Consider the following 16,036-nt stretch of genomic DNA (forward strand, 5'->3'; position numbering starts at 1 on the left):
TTCAACATCCTCCTCTCCCATAGGAGGTTCTTCGTTCACTGGAACAAACTTCGCAGTTTCAAACTCCACCTCCTGTGGACTACTCTCCACCTGCTGCTGAGTACCACCAACTTGCTTCTTCAACATGGTTTGCTCATCAAATGTGACATCCCTGCTAACAATGATCTTCTTTGATTCAAGACACCAAAGACGATATCCTTTCACCCCTGGTGTAATCCCCATGAACAGCGACTTCTTAGCTCTGAGATCCAACTTTGATTCCTTCACATGATAGTAAACAACCGAACCAAATATGTGTAGAGAATCATAATCGTTAGCAGGTTTGTCATACCAAACTTCCATGGGTGTCTTGTCTCCAATTGCAGCAGATGGTAACCGGTTGATGAGATGGCTCGCATACGTCACAGCCTCAGCCCAGAACCGTTTGTCTAATCCAGCATTAGACAACATACACCGAATCTTCTCCAGTAAAGTTCGGTTCATGCGTTCTGCCACCCCATTCTGTTGCGGATTATTTCGAACTGTGAAGTGTCTGACAATGCCATCATCTTGACAGATTTTGGCTAGTGGATCACTCATGTACTCTCTTCCATTATCTGTTCGGAGACGCTTGATCTTCCTCCCAGTCTGGTTCTCCACCATATTTTTCCATTTAAGGAAATAATTCAACACTTCATCCTTGGTCTTCATCACGTACACCCATACTCTTCTTGAAAAGTCGTCAACAAAAGTGACAAAATACCGACCACCACCTAACGAGGTCTCCCTTGTAGGCCCCCATACGTCTGAATGGACATAATCCAGAATACCTTCGGTGTTGTGGATAGCCGTCCCAAACTTCACTTTTGATTGCTTTCCAAGAACACAATGCTCACAAAACTCCAACTTGCATAGCCTGGCTCCTTTCAGCACACCTTGTTTGACGAGGTTTTGCAAAGCCTTCTCTCCAGGATGTCCCAGGCGCATGTGTCACAGCCTGGTGACCTCAAAATCCTTATCTTCTCCAGTCGTAACAGCAACTGTTCCAATAACCGTACTACCTTTGAAATAGTACAAGTTATTCTTCCTTACTCCTTTCAGGACCACCAATGCGCCAGAAACAACTTTAAGAATTCCATCTCGAATAGTAACAGTATAACCTTTAGATTCCAAGGTTCCCAATGAGATGAGATTCTTCTTCAAATTTGGTACGTACCGAACCTCTGACAGAATCCTTGTAGTTCCATCATGGCACCTCAGTCGGATTGAACCTATCCCGGTTGCTTGTAGAGCGTCATTGTTGCCCATGTAAACAACTCCTCCATCTAGTTCTTCAAAGTTGAAGAACCATTCCTTGTTGAAACACATATGGTAGGTGCAACCCGAGTCCATAATCCACTCGTCAGAGTGAGATTTTGACGATGTGCCGATCAATACGAACTCTGACTCGTCATCTTCATGTTTGGCGACAAAGGCGTCTGAAGTCGACTTTGAAACGACCTTCCCATTTTCTTTCTTTTTCAGCTTTGGACAATCCTTTTTCCAGTGCCCAGTTTCATGACAAAAGGCACATTCATCCTTCGCAAGTCTGCCTTTTGAGCGAGATCTACCCTTCTTTTTCTTTCCAGGCTTATGAGTCTGTTCACGACCTCGAGCAGCATAGGCCTCCCCTGCTGAAGTTGAACTGTTTTCCTTCTGATCCTTTTTCCGGATCTCCCGATTGTACAAAGCTGCACATACTTCATCGAAACGGATCTGCTCCTTTCCATGAAGTATCATAGTGATAAGGTTCTCGTATTCTTCGGGTAGAGAGTTCAGGAGGAGAAGAGCCTTATCCTCATCCTTGATCATTTCATCAAGGTTTTCCAACTCCGTCACTAGCTTGTTGAACTCCGATATGTGGTTGTACATCATAGTGCCCGATTGGTACTGCAGGCGGAACAACTTCTTCTTCAAGTACAACCGGTTCTGGCAACTCTTCGTCAGGAACTGCTTCTCCAACTCTCTCCAAAGTTTGCTTGCAGATGTCTCCTTCATATAAGGGAGTTTTAGCTCCCTTGTTAAACACGAACGGATTACTACGCAAGCATTGCGGTTCATCCATACCCACTCGGTATCCTCCAGGTGTGTCGGCTTCTGCGAATCAAGAGCAACGAGAAGCTCTTGCTGATAAAGCGCATCCATCATCTCGCCTTGCCACAAGCTGAAATTATTGGTCCCGTTGAACTTCTCCACCTCGATCTTCGCATTCGTCACCACCGTCCTTCCCGATGACGCCGAGGATCGGACGGTCGACGACGATGATGAGCCAACTGGTGGAATTGCAACTACCGCCGGTGTTTCGGTGGTCTCCTGGGCCATAACTCCAAATCACAATTTTTTTATTTTTATTTTTTTCAAATCGACCCGTGCCTTGGTAAAAGGTACCGCGGCTCTGATACCAATTGTTGTGCGGAAGCGTACCGGGTCTCAAATGCGAGACGATAGAATCGAACGAGAGAAAATAAAAGACACCGGGATTTAACGTGGTTCGGCAGAATGCCTACGTCCACGGCGAGGAAGAAAAACAAATTCCACTATATCGGTGAACAAATGTGGAATAATAAAACACTCAACCTCACTTCCCAAATCCCAAAGAAACACCCTTTCTCTCGTAACACTCAGAAGAAAAAATAACCAAAGTGTATCCAAGAACCTCACCGAAACAAATTTCTTGGATACCAAGAAAGAAACCCAAAACTCTCAAAAGAACCCAAGAATTGGTTTCTTGCAGAAGAAGAAAGCTTCTTCTACACTTCTTATTCTTCTCTTCTGAATGTTTTTATGGTGATGCTTATACGAATGGAGATGTTGGCTATTTATAGGAGGAAGTTTGCTTGATATTGTGTCAATTGAATAAGCCACGTCTCCTTCAATTTGTATGGCTCCAATTTGCTTCCAACTAACTCCATTATTCAAAGTTCCACCACTCTATGATGTCTCCTAATTGAATCCATCTCAGCAACATAACCGAATCCGAATATAACCGAACCGAAACCCGAATTGGTCACCCCTATAGGAGACTATAAAACTAATTTGCATATATCTATAAAATATTCTGGTAAAATCAGAGACATTTTGTATATTATATCTCTAATAATACGATCCAAGAGAACGTATATACGAGTTTATATACTTGCAGGGATAATAAGGAATTGGATTGGGCATCAAGGAACAGTGGCAGAGATGGTGAACAACCTCTGCATAGGAGTGGTGGAAGTGAGCTCCCATTACTATGACGTGGCCGAGTCTCTGGACCAGCACTTCGACAACCACTGCCACCACGTCTTCGCAACTCTCCGCCGAGTTTACTTCACGGACCTCTGGGTCGGAACCGGCACTGTCGCCGCCGTCATTCTCTTGGTCTTGACTCTCGTCCAAACCTTCGCATCTTTCCTTTAAAATAACAATATCTCGTTGTCATCTATAATTTGTTTTGCGATTTTGAATATCGCTCCAATTATGTGTTTGCGTGCTTTCTTGATTTTCTAATGTGTTCTTGTTTGTATGTGTCTTGTTATCCATTGTTCATCAATAAAGAGGAATAAGGATAAATGATGTGATCATTTGGCCTATATATATATATATGGAGAGAGATTTAGGTAAAAGAGAGTGATCCATAGTGATTGAGAAACCATATTGTCAAGGAAAATTAATTAAGAAAAAATATATATGACCATCCATCCTAACAAAAAGATTAACTTTTTTTGGTAATTGGTTATTTCAAACCAAAGTCAAAACGAATCTAAGAGATCGAAAATTTGAGGTTAATGTCTCTCTTCAAATTTGAGATTCAAATCGGGAACAATACAATTATTTTGCGTCTCGTTTCATCGGTTGAACTACAAAAGTATCACTATACTTATTGAAAACGTGTATCTCGTGACCATACTATTAATTACAGCATGATTTTAAGCATATAAATATAAAAGATAACCTTCTCTCATTTCAGTGAGTTTGGAATCCAGAGACCTAAAAGTATAGTTCTTTACCCAATGAAGAAATAAAATATAGGAGAAAAAGTCTGACAAAAATTCCAATAGAGGCGGCTTGAGCCCATAAGAAAAGAGGATATTTTTGTAATTTGGGCTAAAATATATATAAAATTATAAAAAAATATAATAGTAGTTAAACAAAATTTAATATTTATTTATAGGGTTAATCCCATAAAAATTCCCAAACTTGTTTAATACTAGAAAACTAATTCCCAAACTTGCACAATCTTATAAAAATTACTCAACTTGAAAAATTTGCCATTGTAATACCTAAACTTGTAAAAGACTGTCAGAATAAAAATTGACTAACGTTGAATACAAACGGCGTTAAATAGAGCTGATTTGGCAGTACACGTATGATGCCATGTCATATTTTTATGCCAGATCATCAGAAAAATTTTAAAATTAATTTAGATCGGTTAAATCGATTCAATTAAATAAAAAAAAAACTTTCTCCCATTATTCCGCTTCACCATATTATTTCTCCCCCTGAAATAAATCCACCATGATTGAACAAGCAGAGCTTCCATCATTAGATTTTGAAGATGTGAAGACGGTTTGTAATAGTCTCATGAATTCCTTTGATTTTGCGATCTTCGAAATATGCTTCAAGTTATTCAAAATTTTTATCAAGATCTGAATTGAGAAACTCCTTTAGGTCTCCAGATGCAATAGTTTCTTCTCCGTCGAATCCGGAGACCAGTTCGACAATAGAAACAATGGCTCGAAGAGCTTCACCAATAGTTTTCTCTTCCTTTCCATCGATGATGAATTGTAAACCCTCTAAATGTCATTGTGCGAAACTTCGGAAACTGTCACCAAGATCAACCATTTGTTCTTCTTAGAGGAAAATATCAAACATTTTCCCTCAATTAAAGCGGGTCCATTCAAAACTACAACAAACCAAAACCAGACAAAAGCCCTAGGAACCTCCGAAACTCCATGATTCAACTTCAAAATTCTAAGTTTCGAAAACACCAGAAAAGGGTTCAATAGAAACCCACAAAAGTATAATGAGGAATCGGATGAGTTTCGAGGAATTGGAATAGAGAGATCCTCACGGAACAGTTTCGACGAAGAAAAGAAACCATGGAGCGGTTCGACGGAAAAAGAAAAAAAGGAAAACTTTATTTATTTATTTTATTTAAACTGGTCCGATTTTACATCAATGTAATCGGTTCAGATTAAACTTATATTTTGCTCATGTGGAATAAAAATATGAGGTGGTATAATGTGTGTATTGCCACGTCAGTCCCATCTAACGATTTTTGTATTCAATGTCAGTTAATTTTTATTATGACAATCTTTTACAAGTTTAGGTTTTCTAATGGAAAATTTTTCAAATTGAGTATTTTTTATAGGAGAATGCAAGTTTGGGAATTAGTTTTCCAGTGTTAATCAAGTTTGGGAATTTTTATGGGATTAACCCTTTATTTATATGTTTTTTTATAAACCTTTTGTACTTTATTTGAAATTTTTTGGTGAGTTAAAAAAAATTGAATGAATATTTTAAAAAATTAAAAAATTTACACATATATTTTTAAAGATGAGTGTTTATTTAGATCAAAGTTTTTTTTTTAAAGATGAGTATTTATTTTGAATCAATGAATATTTGAGGGTTTTTTACCGTTCACATGATCATATGTGGAGAAGGGTACGTGCAGAATAGTTTTAACAAAGAGGGTATGTTAGATAATGCCTCAATTCATAATTGTTTTTTTATATTTTTCTACCAATTTAAAATAGAAACGTTTAATTGGCATTATATAAAAAATATTTTAAAAATCCGATTTTGATTTCATACCATACCCCTTTAATCTTTTTTTTTTTATTTTAAAAACAAGTAATGAAGCGTAATGTTGGAATTTTCTTCCACCAAATAGGGAGATTCCAATGTCCTTAAGGATTCGATATCATCATTTAAGCAAAATGACGTTTAAATTTAAGATTCACCAGACTCAGGTAAAACAGCCATTTCCATGTATGCCCTTTGGGAGAAGTTTCATGCTTTTCCATTTCTTCTTGTCTAAATTTGATTTTCAGACATCCACATCCATTTATCATCCAACTGACGGCAGATATTAGAATGGATAACTTTGTTTAGAGTGACGTCAATGAAATTGTTCAAGAGACATCCATAGCATCAATAATCTCAAAATGCATCTGTAAATCAGGAATCCTATCAGCAAAATAAAACCTTTCACAGACCTGTATTTTCCCACCAGAACTTTCGGCTTCTGATTTGAGCTGACGGACCAACTCGTCTTTCTCCTCGCGTATCCATCCGCGTTTCTCGTCACACCACTGTCTCGGGGTTCCATGGAAGACAAAACGGATTGAATCTCCTCCTCGTAAAAGGCATTGGGAGATTCTCTGAATGGCACTGTGATCGGTTATGTAGGCACCCGATGTGTTCAATCCCACATCGACGTAATGGATATTGGAAATGCTGCTGAGGAAGGTTTTTATGGAGGGTGAAATGATCCGTATTCCCTCACGGTTGCTCACCAGAGGTCGTTCTTGGACTGCAGGTGAGATTTCTGCAGAATTTGCATCCAAGAAAGCAAGTTCACTTACAAGCTGGTTAAGCACAACCCCACCTTTGCTAAACCCCATCAAGATCGTTTTGGGCAGATGCGAGTCTGATGATGCAAGCTGGTCAATCGAGGGTACTTCTTTGGCATCCTTAAAAATGATGTTTTTCACCTGAGACATCCGAGTTGTTATGAGCAAAAGAAAGGGTTTCAGCCAAAATATAACAGGCATGTGCCTATGGGTTAAACACTGAACATGAGCTTGAAGATAAGCTGAAGAAATCAGAAGAAGCAAATCGGTAGAGAGACAACGTTAAACTTCACACATGAACACAATATAACAGAACACAGTATCAAGTTTCCGGCTTCAATGTGGAAACTTTAAAGGGCTGAGACCAGAATGCAAGCGAAAATAATACCTCCTGAAGGCAGTTGGATAAGAGGAAGACAGTTGATGAAGAAGCTGGGAACCCAGCTGGGGAATACGATAACGGTTCTCCACATCGATTGACAGATGGAACAAAATCCTTATAGACAGCAAAAGGTCCGGCAAAGACAGAAGCCTCAACAACCCAAGCATTAACAAAATTACCAAATTTAGAAACAATGATCTCAGCTACTTTCTGCAAGTCATAGATTCTCTCAATCACACGATTCCCAGTCCCTCGAACTCTGTCCCCATGAAAGAATATCGCATTCGCCCAAGGCATCTGCTAATCAAATGAAGTAGTTTCAAAGGCCAATATGCAAGAATCGGCAATAAAGGCCCTTTTTCCTGAAAATTAACAGCAAAAGGTAAAAGAGAAAACTACTGACAGCCAGGGTTCCCGAAGAAGGAGACATGCAAATAGATGCAGCAACTCTGTAATAATTCCTTGTACTAGGACCCAATGGAACCTTCAAGACGCCCGACCACCGGTCCATGATCAGGGTAGCTCTCACTTACCCACCAAAAGACAAGTTTGACGATTAGCGAGAAAAACGGTTTAAGAAGCTGAGATAACAATGTTCAAGCAAACACTGTAACTTCACACTCAAGAGGAAATTTTGACGAACAACTTGTGGGCAATTCATGTACCATTGTCGAGAAAGGGATTTTACGTATAAAAAGTGATCCAATGCAACTTTGGATCAAAACCCTGTTGACTTAGCATAACATCGACGCGACACAAGTTAGTTCGAGAAGATCCAGGAAGGAGGGAGAGCTCTGTACCTGTCGCTGAAGTTCCCAAACTAACGACTCCCTTGTCCGAGATGATTGTTTTGCTTTTTGCCGATATTTGGGCCTTTCATCGACATGCCGGCCCATAGTTTAGGCCCATGCGATATTATGGGCACGTTTTTAGCTTTCTATTATATATCATATTTAATTATTTTTTGAAAATTAAATCATTATACCGAAAATCTTTTCTTTTTACTGAAAACAATACTTTTCTATGTGTAGGATAATAAATTTCTGCAAGAATTGTGTTTAGGAGTAAAAACCAGAGCAAATTATATGATTTATTTGTATTTTAAATCTTGAGAAATATCACACGTTTTTAATGCATCACTCACTGTAATGATCATATATGACAGTTATACTGTTATAGCACCATTTGATTTATGTTGTTCTCCAAAAAAAAATTAAAATGAATAAAAAAATACGACTTCAGAAGTCGAAAATTTTATTGGAATATGAAAAGGTCGGATCATCGACGGCAGTAGCACATTGGGCTTCCACAAAACTCATATTCGCGACAAACCCTGATCCATCGTCAGCACTCCGTAACCTCTTATGCTCCGGCGAGAATACGTCTGAAACCGCCGTGATCTCCGGCGTGCGGCGGCGAGGCCTAACCCTAACCGGCTCGTAGTGGGTGGAGCCAATAAGGTGAGGGAAGTTGAGCTTAGCCTTGGAGCCCCTGAGCTCGAAGGCCGCTCGATCGTAGGCCAGGGCCGCGTCCTCCGACGTCTCGTACGTTCCCAGCCAAACCCTCGAGCCGTTCTTCTTCGGGTCCCTTATCTCCGCGGCGAACTTCCCCCATGGCCGCCGCCGGACTCCCCTGTACTGCATACCCTTCCTCTGCCTCTGCGGCGGCGCGTGGGATCCACTCGCCCCACCCACCTCCTCCGCCGCGACCGGGGGATGATCTGACGGCGTCCAGCCGGAGTTGACGGCGTCACGGAGGGTGTTGTAAATGGCCATGTCCTGCGAGTCGTCGATGCTCAACGGCAAATCGCTCCAGCTGTCGTTCAGGATTACGCTGCTGAAGCTCGAGTTCCGACAGAATGACGGCGTGACACCGCCGGCGAGATTGGAGTCGGACGAGCCAATGGAGTAGTCGGAGTCAGTGGAGTCCAACAGATCAAAGGCCGACATTTCGGAAGGAAAGTGAAGCAGCTTGAGAATTGTGAGTCTTTTTCAGTTAGGATTTGGTTCCGAACAGAGATGGAGAGTGTGAGATCGTACATATATATACGTGTGTGTGCTTATATATAGGTATGGGTGGGAAGTTTGATGGAAGGTTCTTCATGTCAAAACGATGTCGTCACGTCACTTCGAGATGGTGTTCATTGTATTTTATTCTCCTCCTCCCTTTTGTCCACTACTTCTCTGAAGTTTCGTTTTTCTTTCTTTTCTCAAATACAACGTGGGAAAATTATTATTATTATTATTATTATTATTATTATTATTATTATTATCATTATTATTATTATTATTCAGTTGTGCTTTCTTTGTATGTAAATGAACAAACAGTAATGCCAGTGATGTGTCGAAAATTCGACCCAGATTATTTATTTATCAATAACATAATGTTTTCTCATGTTATTGACATTTAGTTTCGGTCTTCTTCCCTTCAATTTTTAAATATTTCACGTCAACATTCTAGTTAATATATTGACTGGAAATAATATGAATAATCAGCAGACAAAATTATATAAACATAAAAAAATACTAAACATGTGATTTTGGAATGTATTTACACGTGCGCAACACCACGGAAGTCTGAAAAAAATATTCAAAAACGAAACATCTGAATATTCAACTATATGATTTGGCATTGGCACTAATGGTTGTTCGTTAGAAAGAAACAAGTATCGTTTTAATAGCTGGCTCTGTACCCGTGATTAGTCTGGACCTCATCCCACTAAACCCGATTATCCAAAAAAAAAATAATCATTTTAATAAACTCGGCTGTAAAATGATTTAGATTCGTTTCAATCCGTTACGAGTTTGTTGATTTTGAGTTCATTTGGTTTTTGTTAAAAAATAATGGAGAATATGAGAAAATTTTATTTTAAGTGATCAAATCTTACCTCACTCCATGATCACTCACTTTTTTCAATTGAATATTTTTGTGATAAATCTCTATTATCACCATTGTTTCACTAACTCTTTATGGTGTGTTTTGGACATTTCATACAATTTTCGAAACCTATAAATAGGAGGTTTTATTTTTATTTTTAACTCAAAATCAAAAACAAAAGTTTCTACAAAGAAGAACAACACTTAAGTTTTCTATGATTCAAGTTCGATCTTTCAATTCGACGAGACATCAAAGTTTAAAATATCACTATTCTGGTGATGTACATCTTTTCTATCAAGCGAATTTATATTCTATTTAACCATAGGTCTCGAGTGGAAAATAGTTTTTTTTTTAAACACGGTTTGACGTGAATTCGGATTTAATTTTTTTAATTTTGATTTGAAAGTTATATATTTAATAGGGTAATATTGTGTCATTCATAACTTTGTGTATTGTTATTAAAATTGTAAGTTCTTAGTATCAATTTATTGATATTAAAACTATCTTTCTAAGGATATATATAGAACACATAAGTATATGTATGATTAATTTTTCCAATTTCGTACACAACTTGGAAAAAATAAAAATAACAGTACACAAATAAAAATTTCGTACACATAAGTATATTTTATATGTGATTAATTTTTCCAATTTCGTACACAACTTTTGAACTCAATAATATAATCAAATAACAGTACACAAATAACATAATTCCAATTTTATATATGATTATATTATTGAGTTCAAAAATTGTGTACGAAATTGGAAAAATTAATCATATATAAAATATGAGATATATAAAATAGCACAATCAATAAATTCATTTTGATCCCTTCTGTTTTTCAAATGAGTCAGAAATATTTATTTGTAAATTTGTAAATTTGTTTACTTAATTCGCAAGGTAAACTATACGTCTGGTGAGAGCAATAAAAATATTCAGATATAAATAAGATTTTAACAAATTCGAGTATCGGTTTGAAAAATGATGATAATGATAATAATAATAATAATAATAATAATAATAATAATAATAATAATAATAATAATAATAATAATAATAATAATAATAAAATTAACCAAATACAATACAAACGTGAAATGTTTTGTGAATGTTAAGTACGTTGAAATTGTCTTCCCAGACTAATACGAGACCTTTTAGCGTATTTCATCTTCACTCGTACACTCTCCGAATTACTTTTCGTCATTCATTTTAAGATTATTTCTGAGGGATCATGCTTAATTTTAGAGATCTCTCAAAATAAATAAGTGAAAAGATAGATGCATATTATTTGTATGAGTAGTTCATATCAATTCATTTAAGTTATCTTGAGTGATTGTCGATGCGGTGCATTCCATTCGTCCCCGTGTTCCTCCTACCTAGAAGATGTCAGGATCCGTTCATTATCTATATATTTTTGCATCCCCAATCACTCAAAGATAATTTTTTAAAAAATATTGAACTAATCATACCAACATGATATATATATTTTTTCGATTGTCTATGAAAACTTCAAAATTAAGTATGCAGTTTAGATTAGAAAAATACATAAAGTTGGAAAGAAAAAAGAATGTGTAATTGCTAGCAACCTCGTAGTTCGACCGAACTAAGCTCGTTTAAATCCGTAGTTCTCGTCGGAGTCACAAGAAGGTCAGCCAAGGATCTCATAAGCTAAAAGACTTGGGCTTCACTGTTTTGTTTTTTATAACATAAAAAATACTTAACTCACTCGATTTATCCACCAAAATTCAAATTTTATTGGACCAACTATTATAAATAAATTAAAAAAACCTAGAAACCCTCTCGACGCTCTCTAAGTTCGGAAGGGAATATAAACATTTTAGCTATAATATAATTTATGTAGAGAAAGCGTGATGCTTTCGGACAAGGTGGACGATTAATTACTTATTTAATATGAAGACAACACAATTTACACGTGCTGGCGAAGCCCGAATGGAATATGAATTAATAATAATTAAATATTTGAACTCTGACAGATGAGACAACAGTGGCAGTCAAAGACACGGTTTTTGGGCTTTTGTTTTTTTTTTCCCCACGTTGTTTTCAACCCTCAACTTGGTCACACGAGATTCAAACGTCGACTACTCACAGAAATATTTACCAATAACTCCTCATATTTACTTTATTTGATCCGAGGTATTTCAGGTTTCCATATGATTATTTGTAGATTTAGAAATATTTTGTTGTAATTTTCGATCGTGTTGGATTATATACGTGTGTATATATATATATATATATATTGTTTGGATTATTCTAGAGTACAAAGGCATTACACAACAATAACAACAACATCGTTTTAGTCCCAAGTTTATTTGGGGTCGGCCGCATGAATTTTTCGTTTCCACTCATTTCGATTTTGCGTTAGCTCTTTCGGAATTTATAACAATTCCAAATCATTTCTAATTACACGTTCCCAAATAAAACTACGTTGTACATGTTCAAACCATCTTAAAAGTTTCTCTCTTAGCTTTTCTTCTATACCTATTACACCTATTTTCTCTATCGTTCCTAATTTTATCCATCCTTGTATGTCAACATCTTCATCTCGACCTACTCATTTTAGACATATGTTGTCCTTTCACCGCTCAACATTTCGCTGATGTGGGTCTTATGGCGGCACGATATAATTCTTTTAACCATAAAGGAATCTTACGATCACAAAGAACCCCGTTACTTGTCTCCATTTTATCCATCTCGTTTTTATCCAGTGACTAACATCTTCTAGGATTCCATCCTGGTACAAAGACATTACAATCAATAAAATCTAGTAATCCTTGAAGAGCCTTACTGTATACGTAAATGCATATTTTTATGTATACCAGGTAGTAATACGCACATATTATGTGGCTTAAAAATATATCCAATTTTAAATAATTTTATTATTTGTTTTAAAGATGGTTGCATTATGATGCGAAAGATTTCAATTTCAGATGCAGTAACGGCCCATTGGTCGATGCAATCACTGCATTGACTAAGCTTGGTTCAGGCCCATTTCATCAATTCACCTGTCCGGCCCATTCCAATCATAGCACAACATATATATATATATATATATAAATCAATGAAATTGATTATTCTAATTTCCTTTAGATTAGATTTTTTTTTTGTTTAGATTAATTGTGTACACAAAAAATCATCTAATTCACTCCCAAGCTTCTGGAGATTTTGCATGTGTTGAACACCAAGTATCCTTTTCACTATGGATAGATAACTTGGATTTTAACCGATTCAGAATTTTGGATTTTAAAAACTTATATCTATTTCTATATTACAAGTTAACATTTTAACAATATTTAATACGTTATCATTTACGTATTTCAATATTGATACGTACTACATTCGGTTTATTTTTTTCAGATTTAGAAAAATTATATATACCGAGAGAAATTCATTGATAACGGAGCGGAAATTTCACTAGATGGTGACGTCACCAGGTGAAGGTAATTACTACCAAGCTCGCGACACGTGGCAGAGTCCATTTTGGGAGTTTTGTGAAAAAAGGTAATCTGCATCAGTTATGAGAATGTCATGGATGTACATATTCTCTAAAATGGAATATGGTTTTTATCACTATGTTTTATTACAATATTCGTACAATACCATAGAAATACTGAAAAGGAAGATCAGAATATATATATATATATATACATATATATATTAAATATAATAGAATGTAGTAGATAAGTTCTTTTGTAGATTCGATGATTCTTTAGCCAAATGAGCCATATATATATATGGTATCACATGGTCAACCACATATATACATACATAAATATATATGTCTGTGTGTCGCTCGTGAAAATTCCCGAAAAAAGCAAAGGAGACCTAATAAGGGAAACAGACGAGAAACACATTAATTTGTACATTGATTGTCGTACATTACTGAAGGCTACGAATGCATTTATTTAACATTTTTTTTATCTCATTTAATTTTATCTGCTATTCAATCGAATAATTAATTGCCATTCCTCTGAATGAATTTTGAAATTTAAAAAAAAAAAGTTAGTTAGTCAGAAGTTTTTTTATGTACTAACGATCGAACGATTGAAATGACGATGCGATGATGCGAAACTATTTTATGTACTTGAAATTACAACATTATTTGCACTTGTTGATATTTTGAGGAAAACGTCACATTTTAAACGTGAGGAAATTGCGGGAAATTTATTACAATACATAAAGCTGCAACCAGCTTCTATGTGGAATACAGCACTTTATTTATTTATTTTAAGAGAAACCCAACATTTTTTTTTATATATCAGATTAGATTAAGAATATATGATTCAATGGTGTTTGTCTGGTTATTACTCTAGATTTTATGAAAGATTCTAGTATATGCTAGTTTAATTAAAAAGAAGATTCCAGACTCTTAATTTAAAAAAATCATGATATTATCGTTAAGGGTTACAAATTACCAAATCCTTCGGTATATCTATATTTAAGCTCAAACAAAAAGAGAAAAAAAATTAAATTTGGTTGGTTCAACCAAGTGAATAAGTTACAAATCATATGTATCGTGTCGAATTCGAAATTTAAATTTGGAGAGTTAACATATAATTTAAATCATACAATTGACTGGATTAATCTAAATCTTGCCGGTTATAAAAAAAAATCCGTGAAGCTTTCCACACGAAAAAATGTAATTAGTCGGAGAATTGGGGAAACACTTTTATAAGAACAGAATGTGTGATAAATTAAGAGAGAAAATTACGTGATATCTTCCCCGCTTGCTGACATCATCAGGCGTTACTTGTGAGTCATGTTGTGTCGTTTAGGATTTTTCACTAGAGAATCGGGAAAATTCCTTTTTCACACTAGTGATTCAATTTTTTATTTATCAAAATTACTTTACCAATCCATAATTTTTCGATACTTTCTCGTAAATATACAATTTTTTGATACGTTTTTATATAAATGTATGTTTTTTAAAATATTAACCGATTTACTCCGATCAATCAATGGTATTTTAAAAAAAGTTAACTCTTTTAAAGTGAAAATTATGCAACTATGTAATAATGGTCCATCCCATTTTTTTTTTCAAATTTACCAAAAGTATATAATTTTATTTGTTCATCCATCCACTCCACAAAATTCTTCTTGCCTAATTTTGGGTGTAAATTATTTATAAGTTTATATTCTAAAACGTTTGAAATTAATTTTCTATGTTTATTTAGCTTTTGCGAGAGAGATATATCAATGAAAGATAATTAATTAGTATTTTATTTATCCGAAATAAACAATCTTTGTCTGTATATAGTTTAAAATAGGAAAATATTTTGACTGATTCTTTTGGGTTTGTGGAAGTGATTGTAAATATCTTCGGTATATTTTTCTTTTTTCTCCTGCTCGAAATACAATTTCTTATAAAATCATTTTTAACGTGTAAAAATATCACTATATGAATTTTTCTGCTTCGTCAATTAGTATTTGGATTTATGTTTTGAAATATGCTTGTAAAATATCTGAGGAAACTATCTCATGCCACCTCCGGATATGCCCTTCCTCTTTTTTATAAATAATAATAATAATAATAATAATAATAATAATAATAATAAAAGTACTTTGTCAAAAAAATAATAATAACAATAAAAGTAAAAAAAAAAATGTGATGTTGGAGACACATCAAACTCCTTTATTCTTCTTGTAAAAAAAAAAGGAAAAAAAATGATAATGATGTAAAATAGGTCTTAGATCTCATTCACATGGTATTGTGACGGTCGTAGTTCATAAATCCAATAAAATAATAACGATTTTTTTTCTTATAATTAAGGGATAATTCCATTTAAAATCCTGTATTTTTCTCTCGTCGCAATTTAAACCCTATACTTTTTTTATCCAAAAAAACATTGTACTTTTAAAAATTGGCAATTAAAACTCTATACTTTTAAAAATTGGCAAATAAAATCCTGAACGAAAAAATATATTATTTAATGCTGACATGGCATCCTAGTCATCTGCCACATCATCAATCCCTAATATTTAATAATATTAATTAATACAAAATAAAAATAAAATTTTAAAAATTATACACATACATATATAATGAAATGATATACATATATACACATATATAAACATGTTTATATATATACACACATATATATAATATATATATATATATATATATATATGTTTTATATGCATATGTGGTATATGTATTTTTTTTTCTAAAAATCATGC

At 35.0% G+C, this 16,036-nt stretch overlaps 2 protein-coding genes and 1 pseudogene across 3 annotated transcripts; 1 reads left to right on the top strand and 2 right to left on the bottom strand.

Annotated features, from left to right (window-relative positions):
- Window positions 1-3,420, top strand: part of LOC104827681 — an 8,499-nt pseudogene extending 5,079 nt beyond the window's left edge.
- Window positions 3,421-6,092: 2,672 nt separating this feature from the next.
- LOC104827587 (UPF0565 protein C2orf69 homolog) lies at window positions 6,093-7,795 on the bottom strand. Of its 2 annotated transcripts, none has more exons than XM_010560779.2 (4): window positions 7,761-7,795; window positions 7,364-7,488; window positions 6,967-7,257; window positions 6,093-6,719 (listed from the first exon to the last, which is right to left on the bottom strand). In XM_010560779.2, exons 2-4 carry the CDS (start codon window positions 7,469-7,471, stop codon window positions 6,138-6,140), a joined length of 981 nt encoding a protein of 326 aa, XP_010559081.1. In that variant the 5' UTR covers window positions 7,472-7,488; window positions 7,761-7,795; the 3' UTR covers window positions 6,093-6,137. The 2 variants fall into 2 exon arrangements, with proteins under 2 accessions (XP_010559081.1, XP_010559082.1); XM_010560780.1 differs by lacking the exon at window positions 7,761-7,795 and adding an exon at window positions 7,626-7,747.
- Window positions 7,796-8,179: 384 nt separating this feature from the next.
- On the bottom strand, window positions 8,180-8,960 carry LOC104827588 (ethylene-responsive transcription factor 13). Its single transcript, XM_010560781.1, has one exon. The coding sequence runs from the start codon at window positions 8,907-8,909 to the stop codon at window positions 8,199-8,201; it is 711 nt and encodes a 236-aa protein (XP_010559083.1). The 5' UTR covers window positions 8,910-8,960; the 3' UTR covers window positions 8,180-8,198.
- Between the last annotated feature and the right edge of the window lie 7,076 nt (window positions 8,961-16,036).

The sequence above is a fragment of the Tarenaya hassleriana genome, unplaced genomic scaffold (genome assembly GCF_000463585.1).
Source record: "Tarenaya hassleriana unplaced genomic scaffold, ASM46358v1 Cleome52, whole genome shotgun sequence".
Lineage (NCBI taxonomy): Eukaryota > Viridiplantae > Streptophyta > Magnoliopsida > Brassicales > Cleomaceae > Tarenaya > Tarenaya hassleriana.